The sequence below is a fragment of the Dasypus novemcinctus genome, chromosome 3 (genome assembly GCF_030445035.2).
Source record: "Dasypus novemcinctus isolate mDasNov1 chromosome 3, mDasNov1.1.hap2, whole genome shotgun sequence".
NCBI classification, from domain to species: domain Eukaryota; kingdom Metazoa; phylum Chordata; class Mammalia; order Cingulata; family Dasypodidae; genus Dasypus; species Dasypus novemcinctus.
This window is the reverse complement of record NC_080675.1, coordinates 13,648,799-13,669,687: the sequence shown is the minus strand read 5'-3', so window position 1 is coordinate 13,669,687 and position 20,889 is coordinate 13,648,799. Positions and strand designations below refer to the sequence as shown.

General features: G+C 41.6%; 1 protein-coding gene across 8 annotated transcripts in view; it reads left to right on the top strand.

Moving 5' to 3' along the window:
* The window catches only part of UNC79 (unc-79 homolog, NALCN channel complex subunit), a 329,268-nt gene that overhangs the window by 284,866 nt on the left and 23,513 nt on the right, over nucleotides 1-20,889 (top strand). For all 8 annotated transcript variants that reach the window (XM_058292338.2, XM_058292349.2, XM_058292334.1 and 5 more), the window contains 2 exons: nucleotides 7,452-7,556; nucleotides 17,888-17,965. In XM_058292338.2, the coding sequence (XP_058148321.1) occupies nucleotides 7,452-7,556; nucleotides 17,888-17,965 (183 nt within the window). The remainder of the gene's footprint in view (nucleotides 1-7,451; nucleotides 7,557-17,887; nucleotides 17,966-20,889) is intronic.

Genomic DNA, 20,889 nt, shown 5'->3' with positions numbered 1-20,889 from the left:
GTAACAACATGTATGAACCTGGAGGACACTGAGTTTAGCAACCCAGACACAAAAGGATAAATTCTGTATGATTGCCCTGTTATGAACATAGGAAATATAAATATATTACATGTAATATAAATATGGGTAAAATTGCATATAAGACCTTTTTTCCTTGAAACTCTACAAATGTAGGTTAATACTATAAAATGTTAATATCAGACCAAAAAAATTATACTAAGCGAAGGAGACCCTAACAGAGTACTACATATTATATGATTCTATTTATATAAAAAGTAAATATAAATCAATTTATAAAGATGAAATTAGATTAGTGATTATGTAGGGGTGAGGAAGGAATGCTAAGGGATGTGGAATCTTTCATTTTGGAGTGATGAAATTGTTTGAAAATCTTTTGTGATGATGAATGTACAACATTGTCTAGCTAACCTGGAAACTATTCCACTTAAAATACTAGAAATGCTGGATGGAATGTAATAAAATGATTTTAAATGTGTAACTTATTTTATAAGACTGCAAGGGGTAAAAATTATGAGGGGCTTGAGAACCAGAGTGGCAAGCATCGCAGTTGGTATTATAGCAATCCTGGGCAGGGGTGGAGGGGGTAAGAGGAAGAGTTGCTTTTGTTACTAATTTAGTAGCTTGAATTCTAAAGCTCACATTCTGAAAAGAGATGACTACTCCAATTTGGGGATGGAGCTGAGTCATGGCAGCATAAAGTCAGAAAACTTGAAAGGGCTATATATGCACTTAATAAAATAGTGATTTAGAAAAAAAAATATTTATATGTAGGTGATCAAGAATGGTATATTTCTTAGACTAGGAACTGGGGAGAAAAAATTTAGTCACGCATGAAAATTAGTAAACATGGGCCTGTCTTCAAACAGTTTTAGAACTTGAATTTACAATATCTGTGTGCTTTGTGAACTCCCAAGCTGAAAAGACAAGTAACATTTGCGATGAACTGTTACTAGCCTTGGAGTCTCTGGAAGAGGCAAGCTCAAAAACAAGCTTCAAACCTCTCTGGAGGGATATGTCTTTGACTGAGGTCCAACAGGATTCCCATAGTTAAAATCCTGATGATTGTGAAGTCACAATCTAAAATTACAAAACACATGAAGAAATAATGCACTATGAGCTAGATTAGCAAAGTTAACAAACAGCAAGGTTTTTTCTCCAATAACTTACAGTATTAGAACCATTCAATAGAGTCTATGAAGACATATTTTAAATAATAAACTCATAAAGAATGACTCAAACACATGGGAAAATATCCCCTACCCTCCAAAAAAGAACAGATTTTAATTTTTAAAAAAAGGCAGATTTGAATCAAGTGGAAATTCTAGATATGACATAAAAATAAAAATCTCAATAGACAGGTTAAACAGAAATTAGACACAGCCAAAGAGAGAATTGGTGATATGGAAAATAAATCTGAGGAAATTACCTAGAATGCCCAAAAAGAGATGAAGAGGCGAAGGATATAATGAGAAGATCTAACATATATCTAATAAGTATCTCAGAAAGAGAAAATAGACTTTTTATCAATTTCATTTTTTTTAAAAATTAGGAATCCTTTGATTCAGGAAGTACAGTGGGCTTTAAAAGTATCAAAAAATAAACCAAATCAGTACTTGCACATGTTATAATCTACTTGTAGGTACAACTTGGCAGAACAACCAAAGGAAATTAAAAAAAAAAAGGGAGCAACAAAGAGAAAAGGCACTAAAGAAAGACTTAAACTACTCACTAGCACAATGGAAGGCAGAAAATAATGGAAAAAATGACTTTAAAATGATGAAAAAAAGTAACTGTCCACCTAAAATTCTCTAGCAGCCAAGCTATCACTCAAGAGTGAAAGCTGAAAAAATATACTATTAGGAAAATAAAGAATTTAGTCCTAATAGATTCTTGCTGAAAGAACTCTGAAAAGACTTAGTACAAGAAGAAGAAAATTGAACCCAGAAGGAAGAAGTGAAATATAAGAAGGAACAAAGCTCAGAGAAATTGGTAATTTAGAAATACAAGTTATTATTTACAGTATAATATAGTAATAATAATGACAAATTAGATGGTTAGAAAAACAAGGTGACACTAAAATACAGGATAGCAATAACCTGTGAGATGGAATGGGTATTTGTGTGTATATGGGGGAGGGGGAGTTGAAGTTAAAATATTCAATGTATTGTTAAGGAAGGCAGAGATGATGAGTGGCTTTAAACTCTTAAGAATATATGTAAATATTTTAAGTGCAAACCTAAAGACTATAAATAGATTATATAAGTTTCAAACAAGTAGAAAAACAGGAATAAAAAGTCAGTCAAGAGGGGAGTGGATGTGGCTCAAGCAGTTGGGCACATGCCTTCCCACATGTGGGGTTCCTGGTGCCTCCTAAAGAAGTTGAGCAGATGCAATAAGCTGACACAATGAGCTGATGCAATGAGCAGATGCAACAAGCAGACACAACAAGCAGGGAGAGGAAGAGGATGTGGCTCAAGCAGTTGAGCACCCACCTCCCACATGGGAGGTCCCTGGTTCAGTTCCCAGTGCCTCCTAAAGAAAATGAGGAGACAATGAACAGGCACAACAAGCAGGACAATAAGCAGACACAATGAGCAGACACAGTGAGCAGACAGATGAGGGAGCCATCTCAGGGGAGGGAACAAAATCAATCAAGAAAAAAAGAAAATTGTAGAACAAGCTGGAACATACACAAGTAAAATGATCAAAATAAATTCCACATATTTCAGTAATCACAATAAATATAAGCATACTAGATTCACCAATTAAAAGGCAGAAATGGTCATATTGGATTTAAAAATCCAGGTACATGTTATCTATAAAAAATATACCTAAAACACATAGACACAGAGAAAGTTTGAAAGAAAATGGGTAAAATAAGATATACCAGGCTAATACTAATTTAAAAAGCTGATGTCAGTACACTGATTTTAAGGTGAAAAGCCTTAAAAATAGGAAACCATGTATTGATAGAAGAAACAATTCGTCAGGAATACGTGATAATCCTAAAGCTCTGTGCACTTAATAATATAGCCTCAAGATATATAAAACTAAAATTAATATAATTACAAAGAGAAATTGACAAATTCACAACTATAGTTGTGAAATTTTAACACCTCTTTCAGTAATTGATAGATCATGTGGATCAAAAATTAATAAATCCATGGAAGATTGGAATAATCTTGAATTCACTAATCTGAGCATACACTTTAAAAAAGTATATGGAACATTTGTAAATAAATGTATTTGTAAACAGTGTATCATAAATCAAGTCTCAACAAATACTGGGGAATCAATTTCAAAGAGACCAAGTTCTCTAATCAAAATGCAATAAAATTATAAATCAATAACAAGACCATCCCTGTATATAGGTGTTCATGAGTGACCTGAACAAGGGCTCTACAACAAGGTGGCACCATTCACATCTTAGATGTATTAAATTTAAGTGAGTAGTCAAGCATGTGTAGAGATATGGGGCCTTCTGGCCACGTCCTAGAGCAGTGAAAAGAGCCACCTCTACATAAAACCACAGCAGCTCACAGGATCATGCATCCACAGAGAGGACTGCATACACACTTGCTGGTGCACACATGTGCACATGACTGCGCCCTGTCCCAAATACCCTCCAGGACCGCGAGAGTCTTCTCTCAACTTCTCTCTATACTCAGAGGTCTTATTCCTGTCCCCTAAGAGGTTTTGACTCTGGCACAGTCACTACCTATAGCAGCAAGATGTGTGTAGTGTGTGTGCAGTATGTGGAATCAAGTGTGTATGTGAGCAAATGATAGCACATATGCATACGTGCAGCCAGGGCTATCAAGTGCCAAATTTCTGAAAATTCATATAGATGTTTCCAAATTTTGCAGTAACATATATGTGCAGTAACATATATGTCTATGTATATATCTACATACATATCTACGTATATTTATTTCATTCTAAGGTACTTCATGGGTTAATGGTCCCTGGGCCTTGCTATATTTGGGGATTAAAAATATACTTTTTAAAAATTCATAGATCAAAGGATATAAGAGAATTTGGAAAATATTTAGAACTAAACAATCATGAAAATAATACATTCCAAAATTTGAGACATACAGATACAGAGACATTTAGAAGAAAATTTGTAGTATTAAGTGTTTTTTAAAAGAGATTTATTTATCCTCCCTCCTCAATATGGCTTGTGTGTCTGTTCATTCTTTGTGCTTGCTGTCTGCTCACTGTGTCTGCTTGTCTTCTTTGAGTCACAGCTTCTCTCTGCTTGTTGTGTCTCTTGTTGTATCTCCTCATTGCATCAGCTTTTTGCATCATCTCATTGAATCAGCTTGTTGCATCATCTCGTTTGTCAACTTGTTGTCTGCTCATCTTCTTTAAGAGGCACTGGGGACCAAACACAAGACCTCCTATGTTGGAGGTGGGCACCCAACTGTTTGAGCCACATCCACTACCAGTGTTAAATACTATTATTAGAAAGAAGAAAAAAAACCTAAATGCAGAAAAAGTTGCTTCTTTGTTTAGACTAGTGAAGTAGGCAAAACTTGGGCAAGACCGATCATGAAAAGTAGAGAAAAGGCACAAACAAAAAATATCAGCATGAAAAAAGAGATGGAACTGCAGATGGGAGATTTAAAAATAAAGAGAGAATACTAAGAATAACTTTAGGCCAGAAAATTTGAAATCTTGGACAATAGGTATAATTTTCTTAAAAATATGTAATATGTGATAATTTTAAAAAAAGAAAAAAGAAAAACCTGATGACTTAAATTATTAAAAAATAGAATCAGTGGTTTTAAAAAATTTACGCAGGGAGTGCATGTGGCTCAAGTGGTTGGGCACCCGCCTCCTGAATGGGAGGTCCTGGGTTCAGTTCCTGCTGCCTCTTAAAAGAAGCAGAAACAAGCACCAAGCGAGACAGACAAAGGGACCAACTCAGGGGAGCTGACGTGGCTCAGTAGTTGAGTGCCGGCTTCCCATGTGTGAGGTTCTGGGTTCAGTCCCTGGTCCCCCGGTACCTTAAAAAAAAACACCTCTACCCACAAAACCTAGAACATTTAGGGAACAGAGTAAGCTCTACTTTGTACAAACTGATACGGAGAATAGATTAAGAGGGAACACTTTCTGATACACTTTATGGGACAAGTAGGATCTTGATGCCACACAGAGAAAGACAGTAAAGGAAAGGAAAATTATAGGCTTGTTATACTTCATAGATGCAAAAATTTAAATGAAAAATATCAAATAATTGTATTAAAAACAATGCATCATGATTCAATTGGGATTTTCTTGAAATACAAATATTAGTTTAAATATTAGACCATCTATTAATATCACCACGTTACCCGATTAAAACAGAAAAAAACTATCATTATCTCACTGGGTACAAGAAAAGCATTCTATATAAATCAATACCTATTTGTAATAAACTCTTATCAAACTGAGAGTAGAAGGGAACTTCCTTAATAGATAAAGTGTACCTACCCAGAACCTTCAGCAAACATTATACTTGATGGGGAAATGCCAAGAGTAGACCCTTAAAAATCATGAATGACAAGAATGGGGAAGCAGATTTGACTCAACGGATAGAGCATCTGCCTACCACATGGGAGGTCCAGGGTTCAAACCCAGGACCTCCTGACCCGTGTGATGAGCTGGCCCACGTGCAGTGCTGATGCACACGGAGTATCATGCCACGCAGGGGTGTCCTCCATGTAGGGGAGCTCCACGTGCAAGGAGTGCACCCTGTAAGGAGAGCCACCCAGCGTGAAAAAAACCCTGCAGCCTGCCCAGGGTGGTGCCGCACACACGGAGAGCTGATGAAGCAAGATGATGCAACAAAAAGAGTCACAGGTACAAGCGGACATAGAAGAACACACAGGAAATGGACACAGAGAGCAGGCAACTGGGGGTGGGGGGGAAGCGGGAGAAGGGGAGAGAAATAAAAAATAAATCTTAAAAAAGATAATAAATAAAATAATAAAATAAAAAAATAACAATAAAAAAGACAAATCTTAAAAAATGCCTATTATTACGGCTTCCATTTACCATTGCACTGGATGCCCTATTCAGTTCAGCAAGACAGGAAAAAGAAATTAAAGGATTGGAAAGGAAAAATAAAATTCTCATCTTTCTTAAATGGTGTGATTACAAATGAACACATGAAAATCGAGGCACTTTGTTAGAATATATAAGAGAATTCAGCAAAGGTGCTGGATACAAATGAATAAGTAGAAATGATATTACCCTTACTATTCAGCTATGCAGGAACTATAAAATGTCATTTATATACCACTTATAACTATGGACTGTAGCCAGCAGTAATATTAGATGAAGTTCTTTCATCATCTGTAACAAATGTGTCACAATGTAAGGTGGTGCTGGGGCAATACATGAGAATCATATATGGTATACGTGATTGTTTTGTAAATTCATAATTTCTCAAATTTGAAAAATGCCATTTATTATGGCAACAAAATATAAATCTAACAAAATGTGTAAGAATTTTATAGAAATAAAAACATTTTATTGAAGAACATTAAGCTCTAAATCAATGAAGACAGATCACATGCTCATGAACAAGGACTTAGTAGCAGAAAGACAGCTAATTCCCACAAAGTAACCCAAAAATTTATATAATCTCAATAAAAATCCTAGTCTTTCTCTTCTGGTAATAGTGGGCTGCATAATTCAAACCCAATCTCCCACTTAATTTAGAAAGTTAAAAAAAAAAAAGGGAAATTGTTTTTGAAAACTTTGTGAAAATATCAAGATGCTAACCAGACACAGAAGAATTACCAGGCCAAGATCTGGGAGAGCCCTGAAAAGCAGAGATATTTTTGCCCAGCACTAAAGGGTAGTTTTTGCCATGGAGGTGTTTTCCAATCTTGAAGATGTGACTGAGAGGCTGAGCTCAATGTTGGAAGCCCCATGAGCTTAGAGGGTCAAAAGTCAGAATCCAGGACTTGTAAGGGGGGGTACTCTGATAACTGCCCTTCCCCCTCCCCACTTCCGGCTAGGACCTGTAAAATAAAGATACCCTAGAAGCAAGCTCACCCTCACGCGGGCACAGCTCAGTGTCGTGTGGGTGGCCTGAGATAAGCTATTATTAATATATTGCAAGCCTTAATTCCAGCAGTCCTTGGATCCTGCTGAATAAGAGGCAAATCCTATGGTATCAATAATTAGCAGAGAACTTAATTTTGTCTTATCCACTAAATTATGTGTTCTCAACTCTTCGGTAACCTTGTTACATACAAAAATGCCTTTTCCATCTTTTCTTGTTAGTTTTATTTCTTGAGGATGGTTCATTGTATTTAAGTACATTTGAAAATAAATTTCTGATCTGTGAATCTTTTGAGAGCCCTTTTGGACACAGGTTTATCCTAACTGAATATTAAGAAATTGCTTACATTCTTCTATTTTGTTTCGTTTAGGAGCGAGATAAATTCTACTTGTCCCGTAGTGTTGTCCTAGAACTTCTGCAGGCTCTGAAGCTCAAGTCTCCTTTACCAGACACAAACCTTCTTCTGCTTGTCCAGGTAGGGTGATGAGTCATTTCTAATGCTTTTTCACAAAGCTGCGTGGCATATCGGTAACACCAAATGTCTCTGCCTGAGATAGGCTATTATGTATCTTCTGTGCATCATGATCCAGCTAACACGAGGTGCTAGGCACTTCCACTTGCTAAAAACCACAACACAGGAGGATTTATTTTGTTCCTACTGTTGATCTAGTTCTGTGGGGTAAAACCAAGAAGAATGAGACATCGTTTCTGTCCTCAAGAAATGGCAATCTAGCAGGTGCATAGGGCAGCTCACAAACAGCTCCCAGACTGAGGCAAGACAATGAAATAAAACCTGGGAGACCACACGGAGAGCAGAGGGCAGGTGGGAGGAGTGTGACTGGGGCCCAAGACCCTTGTAAAGTAGAAGTGGAGGTGAGCGAGGGCCAGGCCAGGGAGCCAGTCGAAAGGCAGAAGGTGTGGAGCCCAGCCAGGGTGTGACAGATCGGCACCCAAGGGGGTTCGGAGGTGGGGGCCTTGACCTCACCCCAGGCCGCCTCTGGAGGGTTTTCAGTGTGCCCTTGGTTGGGGGTGTGCTTCTGAAGGGGCAGAGCCCTCCCTCCCCGGCATCCCCAGCTTGGCATCGTAGGACACCGTGCAGGTTTTGATCATCTGAGCTAGGCTGTGACTAGTGCTGAGAAAGAGAGAGACCTGGTGGGCAGCTGGGAGCAGGCTGAGTGCCGCCCCATGCAGGGAAGTTTCGCCAAGGAGATGGGATTTGACCGGGGTCACGAGGGAGTGGTGGCTATAGGCAAATGTCTTTGCCCAGGATTGGAGTTCCACATCAGGAAAACACTGAGTTTTCCTCCGAGGTGGAAGGGCCACTGACTGGCTTCAAGCAGTCAGAGGAGACTTAGGCAGCAGGAGGGGGGCGCCAACCCCGTGGAGCAGATTTCAGGGTAACGACACACGAGGGTGGGGTGGAGCAAAAGCGGCTGACGGCGCCCAGGAGCCAGCCGTGGGTCGGGTTACCTGGAGCCCCCACGCCCCCAAGGGCGGAGGCTGGTTTTAAAGACCTGGTCATGAGCGACAGCAGCATCGGGGCATCAGCCAGCCTGCCTTGGCGCAGAGGGCCCAGCTACTGACCTACAGCCCCTTCCGTTCTCCCTGCTGAGCAGTGACGCCAGTTCCAGTGTCTGAGGTCTACAAGTCAGAGGTTAAATGACTGAAGGTAAAATGAGAGCTGGGTATCAAGGAACTAGACAGGCTTTCCCTAAATCTTAGGTACCGTTTGGAGTGATGAGGGAGAAGGGAATATTCATCGAGTGCCTGTTATGTGCTCGCAATCTAAGGGGGTGTTCTACGTATTGCCCTTGAGTGATCTTTACAACCAGGTGAAGTAGTGGTTCTGTAGTGCTGATAAGATGGGGGCTCAGGTAGGTCCAGCGACTTGCCCAAGATCGCTCAGCTGGTGTAAGTGATAATGTTACCATCTCGCTAGAGGGCTTTAAGACGCCAGCGCGCAGTCCTATGCAAAGAGAAGAGTCAGGTTCTTTTCAGTACTTGCCCTTAGCTTTTTACACTGCCTTCATCTCTCTCCACATCAATCCAATCTTTCTACTTAGGGCTGCCCAGAGGAATTTTCTTAAAACTCTGTTTTTAATCAGAGCACTCCCTGCATCAAAAACCTACAGTGAGGGAAGTGGATTTGGCTCACCTGATAGAGCATCTGCCTACCAGGATTCAAACCCAGGGCCTTCTGACCCATGTGGAGCTGGCCCATGCACAGTGCCGTGCCGTGCAGGGGTGTCCCCCGCGTAGGGGAGCCCTGTGCACAAGGAGTGCACCCTGTAAGGAGAGCCACCCCATGCGAAAAAAGTGTAGCCTGCTCAGGAGTGGCACCACACACACGGAGAGCTGACGCATCAAGATGACGCAAAAAAAAGACATGTGGTTTCCCAGTGCCCCTTATAAGAATACAAGCAGACACAGAAGAACACATAGTGAATAGACACAGAGAGCAGACAACTGGGGGAGGGGGGAAGGGAGAGAAATAAATAAAAATGTAAAAAAACACAACCAAACCTATAGTGAGGGGAGCAGATGTAGCTCAAGTGGTTGAGCGCCTGCCTCCCATGTACGAAGTCCTGGGTTCGATCTCCGGTACCTCCTAAAAACAAAACTAATGGGCGAAAAAACCAACTCTCACTGGGGAGTGGCTCAGTGGTTAAGCATCTGCTTCCCGTATATGAGGTCCTGGGTTCAATCCCTGGTACCTCCTAAACAAACAAACAAAAACATCTGCAGTGACCTTGTAGTGCTTGAACTATCAAGGTCTTCTGTCACCTGGCCACATTTGACTATCCACCAGTTTTTCTCACTATGGTTATTTACTGAACACATATCTTGGGCTAGGTTCTAGGATATAGAGGTGTAAAGGGCATCGACCTTGTCCTGGTTTTCCAGGCAGCTAGGCCAAGTCCACACAGTGGGTTGGCTTCAACGACAGGAATTAACGGCTCACAGTTTCGGAGTCTGGAAGGATTGCTTCCTCCCAGGTCTGGTAGCGTTCTGGCTGGCCAGCCCTTGTTGAGTTCTTGAGCTTTCCCATAAACGCATGTATCTCCTTCTTTCTCTTAGGGTTCCCACTGATTTCTGGCTTCTAGCTCTCCCCTATGGCTTTTTCTCTCTTCTGAATTTCTTTTGCTTATAAAGGATTCTGGCAACCCAGAGTAAGACACAACCTCATTAAGTTGGGCCAAACCTTACTTAAAAATAACATCTTCAAGAGATCCTATTTACAGTGGGTTCATACCCACAGAATGTGGGTCAAGACCAAGAACATGTCTAAACTGAGACACATAATTCAATCCACCATAAGTGCTCTCCTGATAAGGCTTACTACTATGAAGAAAGTCTACGCAATATAAGGGGGTGGCTTGCCCAGCCTGGGAGATAGGTAAAGACTCATTAAGTCATTGTGAGCTGAGAGTGGTCCAGGTGTTGTGCAGGTGCAGGTAAACAATTGAATAAGCCATGGTTCCTGCCTTCAAGGAGCTTACAATCTTGTAGGTGAAGTTGGAAAATTCTACCACAGTATGTGTGCAGTAGTAGAAGTATAAGAAAGGAAGTGTTGTAGAAAAGGGCCTGTGTGGACCTACAAGGTTGCACAGAAGTTCTGGAGTTTACCCAGTAGAGAAGAGAAGAGGAGAAGCACCTGTAGATCCACTGCCTTGTCCCTTCTTCCCCACCATAGACTATTAATCATTAAGACCAGAATTGAGTTTTTCTCAAAGGTTTTGTATATTTTCAATGAGATAGTGTCCTCAGCTGTCTTTTAAAAACTTCCAGGGGCATATGGAAGCTCTCTGTTATTGAAGCTGTCTGTGACAATGTGTGATGAGCTCATGACTGTGGGAAAATGATAGCAGTGGATGAAGGGCATGATCAGGTCAGAATGCAATGGCTCCTCTTGTACCAGGATGTTAGCCTAGTAGGAAGACAGAAGCAAAATCACTAATCAGAAAAGTATTGGGGCTTCTGGGAGAGACAAACTTTGAATTTCTTTCTGTGGCTTGCCATTGGCCTTTTTATCCTCTTCTACTCATACATCAGTAGCAATATTGTCTTTGAGTTCAAGAAACTTTGACACAACTGACCTTAAGGATTAATGGGGGAAGCAGGTGTGGCTCAAACAATTGGGCTCCTGCCTACCATATAGGAGGCCCAAGGTTCGATGACCAGGGTCTCCTGGTGAAGGCAAGCTGGCCCGTGTGGTGAGTTGGCCCATGTGGAGTGCTGGCCTGTGCAGAGTCCTGCCTCATGTAGGAGTGTTGCCCTGCACAGGAGTGCTGGCCTACGCGGAAAGCTGGTGCAACAAGATGACACAACAAAAAGAGACACAGAGAAGAGATAAGGAGATGCAGCAGATTAGGGAGCTGATGTGATGCAAGAGAACGATCGCCTCCGCCATTCTGGAGGGTCCCAGGATTGGTTCCTGGAGCTGCCTAATGAGAATACGAGCAGACACAGAAGAACACACAGTGAATGGACACAGAGAGCAGACAGTGGAGGGGGGGGATACAAATAAATAAATAAATCTTTAAAAAAAAAAAAGATTAATGGGATCTACCCTGGCTTGGAGGAGGGTCAAGTGAACTGAGCTTAGTGAAGCAGCCCATGAGGAATTTAAAGTTTGCATGTTTGCAGTGTCTGGAGGTCACATTTTTTCCACTAGTGCCACCTCAAAACAGCCTAGGTTCCAGGGAGCTGCAGATGCCTTCCTCTGGTCATGGGAGAGATTTCCCTTAATTGCTCTCAGTCTTGAGCAGAGAGGATCTGCATGGCTGATCTTGGGACTGGTACCCCACGTTGTAACCGCAGGTGGGGGCTGGTTTCCTGTGAAGTACATTAGTCAACCATAATAAGCACTTGCCTCAAGACAGCAAAGGAACATTGACAGTTTAAATTACCCAGTGCTGAAGGAAACCATGAAAACGGTGATTATTGCATCACAGTTAGGTGAATAAATAACAAAAACAAATTAGCTTTAGGAAGAAGGCAAAAAAGTAGATACTTTGAATTGCTTTATGGATTCTCACATGTTACTTCAAATGTATACCTATTTTCCTCTTTTATAAGGCAAATATATATATGTTGTCATTGAGACATTAAGTTATGTTTAAAAAGTAAAGTTGTGGGAAACGGACGTGGCCCAGTGGTTAGGGCGTCCGTCTACCACATGGGAGGTCCGCGGTTCAAGCCCCGGGCCTCCTTGATCCATGTGGAGCTGGCCCACGCGCAGTGCTGATGCGCGCAGGGAGTGCAGCCCCACGCAGGGGTGTCCCCCGCGTAGGGGAGCCCCACGCGCAAGGAGTGCACCCGTAAGGAGAGCCGCCCAGCGCGAAAGAAAGTGCAGCCTGCCCAGGAATGGCGTCGCCCACACTTCCCGTGCCGCTGACGACAACAGAAGCGGACAAAGAAACAAGACGCAGCAAATGGACACAGAGAACAGACAACCGGGGGAGGGGGGAATTAAATAAATAAATCTTAAAAAAAAAAAAAGTAAAGTTGTAAAATTATTTAGATTGGAGAGGTAGATTTCAGAGACATTTTGTGATCATGCCCTGGAGAAGCAACTTCATGGAGAATGTTTCAGCCTTTTCCCCTTGTGTAAATGGCAACTTACACAAGTTCACACAAGTTCACACAATTTCAAAAATGTTAACTGCCGTGCCTATCTGAAGTAATAGTACAGTAAACCATTTTTGTTACTGAGAGAAATAAAAAAGAGGCCTTCTTAAAAAAACACACGACAGAACGGAAGCGCTTTGCTTTTCTGCCCAGTGGTCCTGGCAGAGCCCTGGAGGGATGTCCTCCTTGGGGGTGCTCAGGGATCGGGGGTGAGGGGGCAGCATCTTTCCTTGCTCTTCGTGGGTAGAGCATCTTTCAACTGCTGCCCAGTTCCTTTTTCTCTTGGCCTGGACTGCCTGGGTCCTCCAGGTGTCCCCTGGAGGGTAGAGGGGGTGCTGGCCTGTTCTCTTCTGCTGGCTTCACTTAGGCCTGAAGGTCTAGCCAGGAGTCCCAGGGACGCTTTGCCCTTCACTGATGGGAGGTAATAAAAGACCAAGTTCAAGGTCCAGACAGTGTGCCTAGGGCGGACAGCGACTTCCTCCCTGGATATCCGTGACCCTCATCCGAAGGCTGGTGGGTAGGTTTGTTCAACTGAAAATGCAACTCGGAAACAGACAAGGAAACAAGTGGAAGCAAACACTCCCCAGACATCCAGAGAGGGAGCGGCTTCTATTCTTCTCATAGATAGACCAGAGCAAATGCTCTGGCAGGAAGAGAGGACCCTTTAGAGGACAGTGGAATATTTGCCCAAAATGCAGGTTGCCCAGATTCTAAACATTTCAAGGCAGAGACAGATACCAATCTGTCAATTCCTAGAATTTTTTCCAGGGGAGCTGGCATCGCGGGGGATTTCCCAGCCTGCCATGCTGTGGCTGACCAGCCATGATTCTTACTATTTGTTTTTACTTACATATAAAGTCAGGTGGCTTTAATGGTCACATGGATTGTTTTAAGGAACAAGAGGCACGGAGAAAAATAATTTGCCAACTAGAAAAATAATTCTTCAGAGTTTAAATTGTCAACTGCCAGAGCACAGTTCTCCTCCTGTTTTTGCACAGACGCACTGTCATGTAGTTTTAATTCAGACATATTGAAATCTTTGCTCTGGCCCAGCATTTTCTCTTCTGCTAGTTTGCTGTAGCTATTTTATTGGCGCACAAGAGGTTATTGTCCTTAAAAATTTTCACAATAGAGTAATAACTCATTAAAAGCCACCGTAGGGAAGCAGATTTGGCTCAACTGATAGAGATCTGCCTACCATATGTGAGGTCCAGGGTTCAAACCCAGGGCCTCCTGACGCGTGTGGAGCTGGCCCACACACAGTGCTGATGCGCACAAGGAGTGCTGTGCCACGCAGGGGTGTCCCCTGCATAGGGGAGTTCCACACGCAAGGAGTGCGCCCCACAAGGGGAGCTGTCCCGTGTGAAGAAAGCACAGCCTGCCCAGGAATGGTGCCGCACATACGGAGAGCTGACGCAGCAAGATGATGCATCAACAAAGAGACACAGATTCCCAGTGCGGCTGACAAGAATACAAGTGGACACAGAGGAACACACAGCGAATGGACACAGAGAGTAGACAACAGAATGGTGGGGGAGAAGGAAAGAGAAAATAATTTTTTTAAAAAATCTAAAAAAAAAAGCCACGGTAGAGAATATTTAAACTCAAAAAGAATTTCCTAGGCTTCCATTATGTGTCAAGGGTAGATATTCTGCTAATCTGCATATAAACACCCCCACTGTGCCGGGGCGTACCTGCACAATTAAGTTGTGAGATAACAAGTCAGGGAAAGGTTTTCTTTTAAAGACAGGTTAGTTGTAGGCTGGAGGACAAAGAAATGGCAGAGGCGCGGCTGGCGTTTTTAATTCACAGAGTTGCTATTGACATGGGTTTATTAATATTAGTTGAGTTAGTAATAATCTCGTCACTCTGTGGGGTGAGAGGTGGAGACACTATTTTGGGTATTTCTGGATAATGAAGTTAGTAATGACACATAATGGATATCGTGTTTCTTTTGTGCTCCTTTGTATTCATGGGGGAGTGCATCTTTCAGTGGCATTATTACTATTTCTCTTTGAAAGTTACAGAAGAATTCTCCCTTCTACAGCAGGCATCATTTCCCCCTGCGAATTTAGTCACATCTTTATATTTTGAGAGGTTCCTTAAAATGGTAATGGATTTTTTCGGTTCACGATTGGCAGCTATCTGAAGTGAACATGGAAAAGTTTATTAAGATTTTAGTCGTACGTATGATGTAGAGATATACTGGATTAAATGCACTGATAAAAAGTAAATAATGAACGCGTTTAGAGGGTTATGCCCTTTGATGCCCTTTAATGTGGCAGACATTCTGAGGCCTGCCCAGTAACTTCAGGGCGATTGTTGGATCAATCCTGCCCTGTGAGCATTATCACAGGTGAGACTCCTCTCTCGACACTGGCGGCCGCCAGCCGTGCTGACCTCACGCTTGCGTTACGCTTTGCTGAGGACGTGGTGGAGAGGCATCCGCTGACGCTGGAGGTTTCGCCCCTTCACAGATCTTATCTTTCACTGAAGGGCCCAGCCAGGCCATCCAAGAACATTCTAGAGGGGCAAGGGCTTTAAATCCTCCTTAAATAACCGGTGTGTCTGAAGGGGCGCACGCAGGCGCCCTGTGCTCCCCGTACCTGACTCGGTTGACGCCGTTGTCTTCCCATGTGGCCTCGCGTAGCTGTGGAGTCTGATTTCTGTGGCCAATTAATTAAAACGTTGGCATCCTGACAGAGGCTTTCATCTTAAGAGAGTAGACTCTGACCCTTCTGGAAATAAATTTTATGTGAAAACATGTAGTATCTGCCAGGAGGTTGGTCTCTCCTTTTCACTGCATACTACTATCCAATATTAGGGATTTTGCTTTTTTACTTAGGGGTTTGGCTGACGTTGCAGGTTTTACACTTTTTTTACTTATTTATTTACTTTTCCTTTTAATACAAAGAATTCCAAGTGAGGTGAGCAGACGTAGACATACCCGAATAAAATAACAGAAACTTGCAGGTTTTCCCTGCATGTTACCAGCAGGTACTTTCTTTGCCAGATTCAGAGTTAATGGCCACGCAGACTCTTCAGCTTTCTGCAGCTGTGTGGGAGGCAAACGGCCATGGCAGACGTGAAGCTGTAGCTCGTCTCTATCCTGTCGTGTGTCTCTGCGGGGCAGCTCTGCTGGCTGCGCTCTGCGGCGCATCAGGGCGCCTGGCCTCTGCAGGCTGATGGCACGGAGCTTCACCTTGTTAACCGAGCCTGCTCCCCGTGGGTAGCGCGGAGACTGAGTCCTGGTGAGCCGGGCGTGACGCTGCTTTTGTTCCTTTGGTCTGCAGCTTCTCACCTGGCTTCCTTGGGATTTCCCCCACTGCCCTAACCCGGGCTGCTTCTCCCCAGTTTGGCTGAGATCGGGCCTGCCTTGCTGAGCCGGCGGCCTCGGCCTCCGTAGCTTCCCTGTGTTCTTCCAGAACGAAATGAATTGGCAGGGAGAGCTATCACTGTCAAAGCTCCTTTCAGAGCCTCGCAGCTCTGCCTGGCAGCAGCTTCGGGTCCCGAAGTCCTTAAGGCCAGTGGCCAGGGGCCAGGAGAGAGAAATTAAATAGGAGTTAATTGCTCTTTACAAACTCTATCCGCTTTATGTTTCCTTTTTTTTTTTTCTAACACCATTAAGTAGTTGGATATGCGTTAAGTGGGAAGCACCTATAAAAACCTGTAATGAGGCAAGTGAAATTGTACCCTGGCAAATTCACCCTCATCGTTATCTCAAGTCACAGTGGCTTAATGGATCCATTTCACAAACACTTGCTGAGCGCCCCTAAGAGGCCAGGAGCTAAGCCAGTGCTGGGATGAGGTGCATCAAGTGTGCTTGTGGCAGCTTGGGAAAATAGACTCCCAGGTCACTGCAACCTGATGGGATGACTGAAGGCGAGTGTGTGAAAAGTCCTCTGGGGGCACTCAGCGGGAGTGGAGTTCGTTATCAACACAGAGGAGGAGACTTTTGAACTTAATCTAAAAGAAAGTCAGCCTTTGCAAGGCAGCAGCTGGTGGAAAGCCCCAAAGACCTGTCTCGTTGATGAAGGGCAAATGGATTTTCAGGATGTAGGCGAGTGAAGTGGGGGGAGCAGACTGAAAGGGTAGGTAGAGAGCAGCCACTTGGGGGTCCTGAGGGGATGAAACTGAATACTCACTCTGAGGCTGATGTTTTCTTTTTTTCAATATAAACATATGATATAATGATGAAAGTCCTGAAAATATGTGAACGTGTGCTTACTGTCAATAAGGGCTCAAGGATAAAGAGGATGACTTCAGAATAAATCTGACAATACTGATGTCTTTTACTTCTTTGATTGAATGTATCATTTCAATGCTGCTTAGCTGTCTGGATAGAGTAAGAATTTTTTTTTTGTTAACCTCAGTACTGACAATGTGTAACTTCACCAAAGATCTGTATTTCTGTAAAACAGCTAAATTTAAGAAATCCACTACCGCCACCTACTTTGTGTTCCAGAAAATGGCTTATTGCAAAGACTTACCTTTCCCCGTGTGACTACATGAGCATCACAGATGCCCCCGTTTTTACCTATGACAAGGCCAGACAGACTCCCACATTCCCGTTCTTCTCCTCATAAATTATTAGCTGAACTGCTTGCCCTGCTGAACAATGGGAACAAAATGCTTGTTAACCAAACTTTGATTAGGTTTTCTTTCCTTCCTCCAGCCTCCTGAACTTTAAGAGCACTTCCAAGAGTTTTCTCTGTCTTTTTTCTCTTCCTTTTTAGGTTGTTTCAGCATGAAATATTCCCTGATCTCCTGTCTGACCATGCCATTCTTATATTCCTCTTTCCTACCGGTTATTTCCCCCCTCTACAAGAAAATCCATTTTTGCCGAACTCTTGAGGCTCTTGGGGACCTTATGGTCAGAGGTTCTCCCTATTGCAATAGTTGCCTTCCTCTGTTGGAAGAGCCTCTTTACCCACTACAGTAATGCTTTCGAGTAAGGCTTCTCTTTACTAACTCTGGATTTGCTTTTCATTTGACAGTACTCTGATTCTGAATTTCTATGAGAATTGAACTGTAATGGTGAGCAAGCTTGATCTGCCCAGGGCAGATTGCCATGAAAGTAGACACTAATGAATTTGAGCCAAGTTAATAAAATTATAAATTACTCATTGTGTCCAAGAGCTCTTAAAAATAATTATTATCTCAATTTCTTATTAGTTTATTTGTGCAGATGCTGGAACCAAACTAGCTGAGTCAACAATCCTGAGCAAGCAGATGATCGCCTCTGTACCTGGGGTAAGTCTTGACCAAGTTAATTGTCTATACTTTATAGTTCCTCTCCTTTCCTCTTTTAGCAAAGAGGTAGTTTTGGCCTATGCTCTGGTTCACTTTTGATAGACCAAATATCGCAAAATTGAATATTAGTATCATGTTTGAAAGAACACTAGTAACATTAAATTAATTCCTGCTACTGGAAACTTTTCATTCCAGGGAGTATGAATAAAATTGAATCAGGCAGTTAAGGAGAGAAAAGAAATGACCAGAAATACAGAATAGATTTGAGTAAAGCTCAATTTTTCCAGAATCAGTTTTCTTATACTGGTTCCAGTTAACCAATTTGATTTAACTATTACCAGAAGAAAATAAGCACTGTGATTAACATTGCGTCCTTTTATAATATTTTCTCTTAAAATGTGTAAAATTTGTATTTTCATCCACCAGTGAACTATTTGGTAAAATATGTTGAGATTTTCATTGATAGGGTTGAGAAACTGCAATAACTTATTGATAGCAAGTTTGCTACAATAAACTCAGAACCTGTAGAGATAATAATTGTACTGGAAAACTTTTTTAAATGTTAAATAGAGAAAAATTTTAATAAAGAAAAAGGATCATAATCTCACTGCCCTAATATAAGAATGATATTGCCTTGGAAATTTTTTCCATGTTTTGATCTATTAAGTACCCTAATTTGCTTAGTCTCACATTGTTGGACAATCATCTACTTTCCCATTTCTTTGAGATACACACACCTAACCTTAATACTTCTATTGAATTATATCCGTGGGATAAATTCCTTAGTCAAAGAGTAGAGATATCTTTATGTTCCTTGGTAAGTATTCCCATATTGTTTTTCCAAAAGGGTTTTATTAATTTACATTTATAAGTATACCAATTTTACCCATAACATGAAACATCATTTTAAACAATATGTTTTTAAAATTTTTATTTGGGAACATATAAGAAAGGAAAAGACAACAACAACCAATCCTTCTACCCAGAGATAATTTTACTGCTAACATATTAATGTATTTTCTTTCTTGTTTATATACACATATATATATATTTGTTTGTTTAAACATAGTTGAAATCATAAAATTAGATATAGCTTTAGCTTCATATGTCATAAGTCTTTTCGCCAAATTGTAGTAGCTGCAGAGTATTGCCTCATGTAAATGTACCATAGAAAAGTGGTTAAGACTGTGGGGTTTAGACTTATACCAGGTTTGGTGCCTGATGTTTACTAGCGGTATGATTTCAGGAAGGTTGTTCGACCTGTGATTCCTTGGTTGGTATTTTCTGTAGAATTCGATATAATAGGTCCTAGTATACAGGCTGAGGATTAAATGAGATAATGCATATAAAGCATGTTTGCATAATGCCTGACCCATAGTAAGTGCTGAATAAAAATTAGCTATTAAAAATAATGTTAACAAAATTATCTGTTGTTGGATATTCACATCATTTTCAGTGTTCCATTATAATTAATATGCAGTAAACATTTTTGTGCTTCAGTCTTTGTATTTCAGATTGTTTCTTTATAATACATTTCTGGAAATGGAATGGGATTGTAGGCTGTGGATATTTTAGGCTAATTCAGGGTGCTGTGAGATAAAATCCCAGTTCTCTGTGACTTAATGCCAAAGTTTATTGTTTGCTTATATGAAGTTTAAGCTGAAGTCTTAATTAGTGTAGGGAGCAGGGCTTTCACAGGGACAGTCAGGGGTCGGTTCCTTCTTTCAAGCACTTGGACTTCTCGGGGCCATGGAGTCCTCTGCAGTCAGCTGGTGGCTGAAGAATGGGGAGAGACTATGGTAGATGGAGGGTTTGCACAGGCCAGATCTCAGTGGTGCATATTTCTTCCACTTGCTCTATATGACCATACCTAGCAGCAAAGGACCCCAGGAATTGAGGTCAACTCGTGTGCTCGGGAAAAGAAGGGAGGAGCTCGGGAGCCAGTCTCTGCTGCATGCACTCTGGTTTCCTTATTGTTTAATTTGTTGGCACTTGTAGCAGTTTGACATTATTGATGAATTCCAAAAAGAAATATTGGATTATGTTAGTAAAATGGTCTTTTCCTCTGGGCATCTTAGAGTGTATTGGATATATGGGTTTTACTTTTACTTGATTAAATAGTGATTAAGGTTTTGACTGGGCCACTTCAGAAGGATATTGCATCCCCACCCCCTTGGTGGGTGGGGGACTCATAGAGAAACCGCACCGCAGTGAAGGGAGATTGGAGTTTCGAGCTGGAGCCCCAGGGAGTAAGCATACAGGGGAGCTTGGTCATGAGGAAAGAGAGAAGGCCCCGGGAAGAGGCCTTGAACCCAGGAAGCCTGAACCCTCGCAAATGTCAGCAGCCATCTTGCTCCAACACGTGGCAGGAGACCGATGAGGGAGGTAACTTAGGCTTCATGACCTGGTAACTGTAAGCGTCTACCTCAAATAAATACCCTTTATTTAAAAAGCCAATGGATTTCTGGTATTTTGTATCAGCACCCCTTTGTCTGACTAATACAATACTCAATTTTGCTACATATGTGATAGACCAAAAATAGTATCCCTAATATACAAAGGATTTATATAAATCAGCAAGTAAAAAATAAACACCAAAACATAAGCAACAGTTAGGATTCCCCTCATAGGACCTCTTCCAATGACCAATAAAGGATTCAAAATAAACCATTTACCCTCACTAGCAATCATTGAACTACAAATTAAAAAGTAAAAACGAAAATATATGAAAATATTATTAAACTAAAAATATAAAAATTAAAATCAGCTAACAAATTTGCAGATAAAAAAAACAACTTGATGGTGAAGTGAAATAAGAATTCTTATAAACTCCTGGTTGTAGTGAAAAATGGTCCAACCTTACTGGAGGATAGTTTGATAATCTACTTCTAGGAGTATGTTTGAGAAAATAATTAAATATGCAT